Here is a 10,119-nt window from a genome sequence, read left to right as displayed (position 1 = left end):
GAGCATCGACAGTACTGCGGGTGTTATGCTGGACCGTTGCGGTGAAGAGGAAGCAGAGCCGAAAGGCAAAGCTTGCGATTTAACGGTCTATCTTCCTTCCAACCCTTACCTATGGTCTTGAACTCTGGATAACAACTAAAAGATTTCAGACACAAGCAGCCAAATCTCTGGAGGGTGGATGCACTCAGCCGTAGAGACAGGGTGAAGGGTTCAGAGATCCGGAAGGAACTAAGAGCAGAGTTGCTGCTCCTTCGCATTAAAAGGAGCCAGTTGAGGTGGTTCAGGCATCTGATCAGGATGTCTCCTGGGCACCTTCCTTTGGAGGTCTTCCAGGCATGTCCAGCTGGGAGGAGACCTCTGGGAAGACCCAAAAAGCACTCGAGGGACTATAAATCCTGTCTGGCCTGGGTACGCCTCGGGATCCCCCAGAAGGAGTTGGAAAGTGTTGCTGAGGAGAGGGATGTCTGGGTTGACTGTCTGAGTGTGATGCCACCATGGACAAGCCAGGATAAGCGGAAGATGGATGAAATTAAGCTCCCACAGCCTTGAATTTCTCATGTATTAGCTTATATAGTGCTACATGTCCTGCCTACAGCTGATGGAGGAGACAGGAGTGTTAAAGAAAGATAGGTGTAATCATATTCAAAATTTACAGCATGAAAATGAATCTTCTTTGATGAACAAATATTTGTTGGTGTTTATAGCCTTTCAAAATTAAGATTTCCATTTCCTTTTTCTCATTTACCTGCTTGCAGTGTCCTTACACCAGCTGTCAGACTGTCCGATGCTAGCTGTGACGGCTCAGTTCAGACAGCTGTGACCATCACTAGTGATTTTCTAAAACGGTTTCATCATGTTGTGAATATTTGGTCTGAACTGGGCTTAAGAGGACTAGTATCTAGTCACTTACGATGCTGCTCCTGTCTGTGTCAGTAGTAGGAGCAGGATAACCAATCAGCTTAGTCCAACTCCTGTAGGACAGCACATCTCTATGCATGGCAACTGGCTGACTGAAGAGCACTCACCCACCCCCATGTGGCAAAGTGGTTTGCTCCAAGCTGCTCACTGTCAGCTGTTCACCCTCTGAAGTCTGTCAGTGTGATTGGACCTTTAACTGGACCACCTCAGACTGCTCTAGACCTCTTTGAGCCTAGTTGGCCCTCATTGACTTTTTGACCCCATTAGACTCATTGGACCTATCGATCTTGTGGGACCAGTCACTGTTGGACGATGGCAGCCACTCAGAAAGGAAACTTGTCTGACTCAGAGCGAAGGATCCTGCAGCTCATCAGGGAAGGTGAGTGAGAACCAACCAGATTTCAGCTTTCTTCAAACAAATCAAAATAAGATATGTACATTTTTACATTTTTAATATGATATAAACTGGTTAAACTGGTCAAACTGGTCCAGCTAAACAGAATATCTTACTGTTTGAGTTCACTGACCTTGGAGGATAAGTATACATCTATTTTATCTTATTTTAAAACAAATCTCTCTCCTCGCTACAATGTTCAAATCTTCATCACTTTTTAAATTTTATGTTTTAGGAGACGTTGAGGAGGCAGCCAAGCTGCTTGCCAAAACCGACATAAGGATCAACTGTTTGGATGAGGTAAAACAAAATAAAGTTTGTTCATAGCGAATTAATATAATCAGTCTTTTTTTGGTCAGGGCAAAAAGAGAAATGTCAAATACATTTATAAAATAAGAATAATAAATTAATATTATAAAATTAGACTTCTGTCACTGCTGTTTAAGAAACTAAACTGTGGACTCTCCTGAGTTTCATAATGATTTATTCTCCAAAAAATAACATGACCATTTAAACCATGACACCAACTCCCTTCCATATAATGTACGTCTGCTGTCACAGTGATGGCTGGTCTCTTTGTGATGGAAGCATGTGGAGATGACACCAAGAGCTGGACGATAAAAGACACAAACACTTCATGTTTCTCACAGACGCTGACTGTCCCTGACAGCTGACAGACACCTGAAAACACCATGGCAATGTATCAGTTGACAGATGCCCAGACGTACCGCATAGTTATATTAGCTGATAGACACCTGAACGCACCAGATAGTTATATCAGCTGATAGGCACATGAATGAACCACAGAAACATATCAGCAAAACGACACCCGACTGCATCCAATCAGCATAAATGCACCTAAATACATCATACCAGCATTAAGGAACCCAAACACATCACATTAGCATAAAGACACCTGAACACACCCCAGGAACATGTCAGTAAAATGACACCTGAACACATCAGATCAGCATAAAGGCACCTTTATGCATCACATCAGAATAAAGGCACCTGAATGCATCACATCAGTTAAGCAGGGGGTAGCTCTTTGGCCCCTCCTAAGTGTCTCTCTGCAGCTTTGCCAGAAAAATTTAATAAAAGAAATGTTTATTAACATTAAAAATATTTTTTGCTGTACTGAGCTAGTTTTGCATTATAGCAGTAATACATGCAGCTTTTTTCCATTCAATTATAAATCTATTTATACAAATATTTCATCAACTTAAATGTGCATCACGGTTCAGCACATATGGGCGCATTCCTGTCTTGGAAACAAAGGTCAGGATGCAGTTCCCTAAAACAGAAGTTTCGTGCACATCATGCAATTAAGTTTTTAATATCTGCAATGTGGTTTAGCACAGCAAGAGGGATGAAGGAAATGTGAAAAAGACAATGATACATTTCATACTAAACAGGCGTGTCTGTCAGACCCTAAGAGGACTAGAGTAGTGCCAGCTGGGATTAGTGGTAATAATGTTAATAACAGCATGAAAAACTAAAACAAGTACACACTTAACAGCGTCAGTCCAGAGAAGAAAGCGAAAAGAAGGCCAAGGGATCAGTAGTGGGCTGTATTAGCCAAATAAACAGGTAAGCTCATGTTTTATTGTTATTCTCCACTCTGCTGCTGTGAAGGAGGGAGAAAGGCTATAAACAGCTCTTTCTACTCTCTTGTGGATATTTGGAGTGATTATAGTGATTGCACCAGTAAGTCTTTCGGATTGTATTTTTGATACAGTCTGTGACCCAGTGATCATAGTTGCTGTTGTTTACTGAACTGGCCAAAACACGTTCTTTCCTACCGCATTCCTGTATGTGACATAGACAGACAGACTGCAGTGTATGATAGAGAAAGATGAGATAAAGCAGAGAAAGTTTCATCTGGAGGTGAATAGTAGGCTACTACAATTTCCTTCATTAACTCCGACAGTAAGTCTAAAAAGTGTGAGAATAAATAAAGAAATAATGATTATATCAGTATCATTAAGGATAAAAATAAATAACAATCACTGGCTGATAATAACAGATAAAAATAATTAAACATGTGCACAGTTGTTTATGTAGTTCTAAATCTAAAATGAAAATGATGATTAAAATGCCAGGCAAAAGTAAAAAAACATGACTAGAGTCATAGAGAGTTATCAGTGTGATCAAACATAACATGGATGGCCATATACTTTTGCGCAGTCAGTTATGTTGATAGGCAAAGACTTGATTGATGGCTTCACCTTCATTATAAGGTTCTAATGTGTTTTTTTGGCTATTCAAAGATTTTCTGGAAGGGAGTATGGGCAATATGGTTCCTGAATGCATTATACCAGCATAAAGACACCTGAATGCATCACACCAGCCCATATATGTCTTTGTGTTGTTTGTGTGCCCGTGCTTGTTTGTGTTTGCCCAGAATGGGATGACTCCTCTGATGCACGCTGCGTACAAAGGGACAGCCGCCATGTGTCGTCTGCTTCTGCAGTATGGAGCAGATGTCAACTGTAACCAGCATGAGTACGGCTACACAGCGCTGATGTTTGCTGGCCTGTCAGGTACAATGAGAGTGATTTTTGATGAATTTGAAGGTAAATCTGATGCCTCTTTGGATTAAGCTTTTCCTCATCCAATGTGACGCAGGGAAAACGGACATTACTTCTATGATGCTGGACGCTGGAGCAGAGACCGACCTTGTCAACTCTGTGGGACGAACCGCCGCTCAGATGGCTGCTTTCGTAGGTCAGATATGGTTTCGTAGGTCAGACACACCTGGTTGGTATGCACACCTGCGAAGGGCTGCAGCAGTTTGAACATGACTGATAACAGGGTTTACACTCGAACATTTAAGGTCTTCCACCAACTGACCTCATATTATCTAAAATATCACTGCTCCATGTTACTGCTACTCTCTCACACTGACTAGAGATGAAGGCTGGAGGATTTAGTTATCTCTCAAACATAAAGCTCAGTCACCAGACTTTACAGACATTTCATTGTCTGCAGTCAGTTCACAGACATTATTTCAGCTGTTAGCCTCATTATAGACAAGAAACAAAAGGTAGTACAGTAAAAACGCTGAACTAAAAATTCAATGATTGGTGTAATGAAATAATAATTTCTAGCTCTGTGTTTGGGTTATATTTTGGCACTTGATGAGATGAAACTTGCGTCTTCATGGTTACTAGGCAATGAAACCACCTAAGTTAGGGTCAGTGGCGAGCTGAGGTTAACTGATTCTGAACATAACCCTGGTATTGCCCCTCTTCCTGCAGGTCAGCATGACTGTGTCACAGTGATCAACAACTTCTTCTCCCCAGCGAGGCTCGAGTACTACACTCGCCCACAGGGGCTGGAGAGAGAGCCCAAACTGCCCCCCCGCCTGGCCGGACCCCTGCACAAGATAATCATGACCACCAACCTCAACCCGGTGAAGGTAAGGCCGCCCAAACAGCTGTCAACCAGCCGCATGCTCACCTTTTCTTTATTCCATAGTTAAAACACAGAGGTTTTCAGCCTCTGTATCACTTTCACTCACTAATTCTCTAGCCGTGGTTGTTGGCTGGCCCTCTAGCAGATATGTTGTTTTTTCTGACCCTACCGATCGAATGTGGCGGCAGAAATCCAGACTCATCAGACCAGGTGACATGTTTCCAGTCCTCTATTGTCAAGTTTAAGTTAACCCCATGTGAACTTTAGCCTCTGTTGTTGGCTCTTAGCTGACAGGAGCAACACCACTGTGGTCCCTGCTGCTGTAGCCGTCTGATTTTAGTTAAGACGATCTTCTTCAACCCTTCGTTGTATTGAGTGGTTATCTGAGTTATCTTTTTCTCTGCCAGTTTCAAACAGTCTGCTTAACCCTAAAGATGATGGTGATGGCGAGAAAATCCCTGTAGATCAACAGAAATACTCAGACCAACAACCACTTTCAATTATCACCTTTCTTCCCGTTCTGATGCTTGCTTTGACCTTCAGCGCATGGTATTCTCCATGTCTACATGCCTACATGAATCAGCTGCTGCATGTGATTGGCTGCTTATATATATATAAATATATCAATATATATATATTTTATGAGAGCTGCACAGTGGCACAGTGGTTAGTGCTGTTGCCCCACAGCAAGAAGGTCCCTGGTTCGCTTCCCAGTCAGGGCCTCTCTGTGCATAAGAGTTTGCATGTTCTCCCCGTGCATGTGTGGGTTCTGTCCGGGTACTCCGGCTTTCTCCCACCACCAAAGAAAGGCTTGTTAGGCTAATTGGTGACTCTAATATTGACCGTAAATGTAAGTGTGCCTGGTTGTCTGCCTATATGTCAGCCCTGCGATTGACTGGTGACCAGTCCAAGGTGTACCCTGCCTCTCGCCCAATGACAGCTAGGATATGCTCCAGGGCCCCCCTGACCACAAACGGGATAAGCGGTATAGAAAACGGATGGATAAAGTCTATGAAATATGTTCTGTGCATAAAGATATTATTTATGAACAACATATTTTGTTCATAGATATAACTGACAAAAGTAAAACGCTTATGTCATGCTACACTGAACTACAACACAGCTGACGTATTCACTTCATCATCAGCTTGTCTCGTGTGAGTGCAGGCACAGGTGCTGCACTCAACATGATGCTGCCCATTAGCAATCGCCTTCATTAAGATGCTAAAAGATATTAATTAAAAAGTGGGGAACTTTACAAATATGTTTCATTTCTTAGAAAAAACATTTAAATCACTTGAGCTTGTGTTCACCACATACCCTTTTATCAGACATTTAACTGAAAACAAAGGTCCTAAAACACATTAAAAACACGTTTTTAGTTTACCAGTTACTCGTGTACTGATTTTTGCAAACAGCACTGATCAGGAGCTATAAATTAACCGCAGACATTGAACAGCTGATTAAGCATACTGAGAAAACAGAATCACTCATGGTGATCAATCATATCTAAAATTATCTCAAAACTGAGCAATCAGTCCTAAAACTTTCACACCACCAGATTCTTCTTCACTCAGAACAATGATGAAATGTTTAGATATTTATCAATAATGACTAAATCATTCAGTATGTAGAAACTCTTGACTAAACACCAAGTTAAACCAATGTCAATGAAGACGGTGTCATAGTAAGGCTTCTCTCACTTATTGAAAACTTGGTCCAGATTAACATAATGGTGAAAACTGCAAGTAAAGATATAAAACTGTCAGTGTTTGCTATGTTACAAAGAACTGCATCTTGTATATACATGAAACAAAACTATAATTACACAAGCATATTCTAACAATACCTTCTAAAATAAATTGTCAAAAATTTTGGTATAAAATACTCACAGCATTGCCTGTCTGATGCCTCTCAGTGGATGCCAATGGATTGTCCTCAGCTGTCCATCTGAACTAGCTGCAACTGTTCTCAAACAAATAAAGCCCACCCACGAAAGTTAGGAAAACAAACCCCTGAAAGTGGCGAACGCCACTAACACAATGAATATCTTTATTTTTTCAGTGGTGTCCCTGACCCTGACCCTTGACCTATGACTTCTAACAAGGCTTAGGATTTCCATATCACATCTGTTGTTTATCTACTGGAGTGAAATAAAAAAGAAAGTCAAGGCTCTCTTTTAGAGTACATTTTAGTAACATGGCTGTTCTGGTGTTAAATCAGATAGCAAAGATGTGGGTTTGGTCTGTGGTAGCGTTTGTCCCTCTACTCTGTCAGATAGTCCTGCTGGTGAAGGAGAACCCCGTCCTGGTAGACTCAGAGGCTCTGCAGAAGTGCTACCAGGTGATGGACTTGCTGTGCGAACAGTGTGTGAAGCAGCACGACATGAACGAGGTGCTCGCCATGAAGATGCACTACATCAGCTGTGTGCTGCAGAAATGTGTTTCCTTCCTGCAGAGACGGGACGACAAGCTTGACGCCCTGGTCAAGAGGTGAGTGAGGGGAAACCAGCAGCCGGGTCAGAGTGGTCCCACTGGAGCTTGGTCTGAAGATGTATGATTGCATTAGCATAGATAAACTAGTTAGCACACCACTATACATAAATGCCATCACATTTTTAGTTTTCTCTGCCCAGCTTGCTGCGGGGGAGGGACAGCGATGGATTCCCTCAGTACCAGGAAAAGTTTATCAGAGAGTGCATCCGGAAGTTTCCGTACTGTGAGGCCACGCTGCTGCAGCAGCTGGGGCGAAGCATTTCCCCGCTAGACATCGTAAGCGAAGAGGAGTAGCAGCCTACTGAGTGTTGCTAGCTGCTGGTAGTAGATGATACTGAATGACATAACTTCCTGTTTCCAGGGAAACTACCCCACAGCGTTCTCCGTGCTGAGTCAGGCTCTGACAGGGCAGATGGCGATGGTGGATGCTGATTACTGCGCCACGTGTGGGGAGAGGGGCGCCGAAAAGAGGTGCTCCCTCTGCAAGGCTGTGAGTAAAATTAGTAATCATGTAGAACATGTTGCCTGATAATATTTATCTTATTTAATTGATAGGGCTGTCAAGATTAATCAAATTGAGCGTGATTAATCAAGGTTCACAATTAGTGCACCCATTTTTTAAATCGCAATTAATTGCATCCTTTATTGTCCCTTTCAATACACTTTGGCTAAGGCACGCCAGTGTCTCTCTCTGTAGTCACAGTGATGCAAAATGAGTCCTCCATTGCTCCTTAGTGATTCTTATACTCAAAATTGTGAGTCAAAAATGATACATAAAATTGGTTTAAAGTTCATGTAATCTGATGATAATTATAATTTATTATATTATGGTTCTTATGTTAAAGACTGTGAGTTAACAAATACATACAAACAGTAAATAGTACGTGTAGCAACAGTAAATACTGTATGTAGTTTGACAGTGTCATTAATGGGTCTTATATTTAATATTTTCAGGTTCTGTACTGCAGTGCAACATGTCAGAAACTTCACTGGTTCACACATAAGAAGATGTGTGGCTCTCTGCAGGAGCAGGATGCTGACCCAGTTGAGGACACCCCCACCTTCAGCCAGCTTAAAGGTGAACATCACATCCCTCTAAAACTATGATTCAAGACATTAAACATTTGATAACCATATAATAACTTTTGATTAAAAAAATCTAAAAATATTTTATCAAAATATTTTAAAAAATGATGAAAATATAGAAACATTTAATAAAAATAGACTATAAAAAAGAAATACATTTCATCTACAAACATTTGAGTAAAATATTAAATAAAACAATTGATTAAAAAAATAAAATGTGATTAAAATCTCATAACATTTGATTAAGAAATAAAACATTTCATTAAAACCTAAAAATATTCAGTTGAAACAATAAACATTTGATTAAACTATCAAAACCTGATTAAAATATAAAGACATTTCATTATCTTGTTAAAAACAAGATTAAAATCTAAAAGCGTTTATCTTGGTCATAAGATGTTTGATACAAGTCTAAATATGATGATGTGAGTGCCCTGGAGATGCATTGCAACTTCCTGATTATTTTATATTTTTAAATATATTCATAGATGATGAGAGCGACCTGGTGATGGAGACAGCCAACTTCCTGCAGGAGCTGTGTCTGAGGGCAGAGTCAACGGTGGCTGCAGCAGGTGGATGTCCTGCAGAGTTCCTCACCCATCCATCCACCTCAGCACCGAGTCCCACCTGTGGAGAATGAGGGGTTGGAGGGGTAACTTGAGTTCCAGGGGAACAGAAGTCAGTCTGACCAGGTCACTGCGTCACAGCGGAGACATCCATCACTGTCAGAACATGTACATGGTTAGCATTAGCCTTAGCTTTACCTATGTGTAAGCTAACGTTCAAAATATAATCAAAATTCAAAATTTGAAAACCCTGTAAAAAGAGCAGCAAAGCAGAATGAAGAAGAATAACTAGTTGAGTTTGTGAACTTTTAAAGTAAAGATTGTGTGAATGTGGTTAGGAACTAAACATATTAATGATGTTAGCTCACTTTGATATAAATCTGTAAATATACATGGTATTCAGAAAGTATTTAGACCCCCTTCATTTTTTTTCAGTTTTGTTGAAATGAGCCTGATGCTACAGTTGAGATGATTTTTTTCTCTGATTAATGAACTCTCAGTATGCTGTACTGACAAAATGAAAACAGAATATTATACGATATTGAAATTTAACTGAAAATAAAAACAAAATAAATTTCACATTGACTAAGTAGTCCTTTTACTCAGTACTCAGTTGATGCCTTTTTTTCGCAGCAATTACAGCTTCAAGTCTTTTTAAATATGATTCAACAAGCATTGCAAACCTGTATTTGGGGATTTTCTGCCATTCATCCTTGCAAATCCTCTTAAGCTCACTCATGTTGGATGGGGATGGTTCGTGGACAGCCATTTTCAGGTCTCTCTAGAGATTTTTGATAGCATTCAAGTCAGGGCTCTGGCCAGGCCCTTCTAGGACATTCCCAGGATTGTTCCTGAGCCACTTCTGTGTTGTCCTGGCTGTGTGGGTAGTGTCATTTTCATATTGGAAGGTGAACCTTCAACCTAGTATAAGGTCCTGAGCACTGCTGAACAGGTTTTCATTGAGGATATCATTGTACTTTGCTCCATTCAGCTTTCCCTCAACCCAGACCATTCTTCCAGTCCCTGCTGCTGAAGAACACCCCCACAGCATGATGCTGCCACCACCGTGCTTTACTGTTGGGATGGTTTTGGGCAGGTGCTGAGCAGTACCTTTAGGTACTTTTTGCAAACTCCACAGGTCAGTGTTTTGCACTGAGGAAAAGCTCAATTCTGCCATAAGCCCAGATCGGTGCAGGGCTGTAATGATGTTTGTCCTTCTTTGCCCTATCTCAACACGGAATCT

The 10,119-nt window shown here is 41.1% G+C and overlaps 1 protein-coding gene across 1 annotated transcript; it reads left to right on the top strand.

Moving 5' to 3' along the window:
- The first annotated feature begins 1,230 nt into the window (after positions 1–1,230).
- On the top strand, positions 1,231–9,397 carry LOC121524264 (ankyrin repeat and MYND domain-containing protein 2-like). The gene is made up of 10 exons (XM_041809572.1): positions 1,231–1,297; positions 1,548–1,612; positions 3,717–3,855; positions 3,941–4,039; positions 4,573–4,733; positions 7,007–7,221; positions 7,365–7,500; positions 7,586–7,714; positions 8,179–8,302; positions 8,799–9,397. Exons 1-10 carry the CDS (start codon positions 1,231–1,233, stop codon positions 8,948–8,950), a joined length of 1,287 nt encoding a protein of 428 aa, XP_041665506.1. The 3' UTR covers positions 8,951–9,397.
- Positions 9,398–10,119: the final 722 nt, after the last annotated feature.

The sequence above is a fragment of the Cheilinus undulatus genome, linkage group 16, assembly GCF_018320785.1.
Source record: "Cheilinus undulatus linkage group 16, ASM1832078v1, whole genome shotgun sequence".
Classification (NCBI taxonomy): domain Eukaryota; kingdom Metazoa; phylum Chordata; class Actinopteri; order Labriformes; family Labridae; genus Cheilinus; species Cheilinus undulatus.
The sequence above is the reverse complement of the archived record's forward strand: the minus strand, read 5'-3'. Positions and strand labels throughout refer to the sequence as shown.

Excerpts from the sequence above, each read along its gene's own strand:
- LOC121524264 (XM_041809572.1), top strand. The coding sequence starts at position 1,231 with ATGGCAGCCACTCAGAAAGGAAACTTGTCTGACTCAGAGCGAAGGATC. Across the intron at positions 4,040-4,572 it reads TCAGATGGCTGCTTTCGTAG|GTCAGCATGACTGTGTCACA; the intron begins GTCAGATATGGT and ends CTCTTCCTGCAG. Across the intron at positions 8,303-8,798 it reads CACCTTCAGCCAGCTTAAAG|ATGATGAGAGCGACCTGGTG; the intron begins GTGAACATCACA and ends ATATATTCATAG.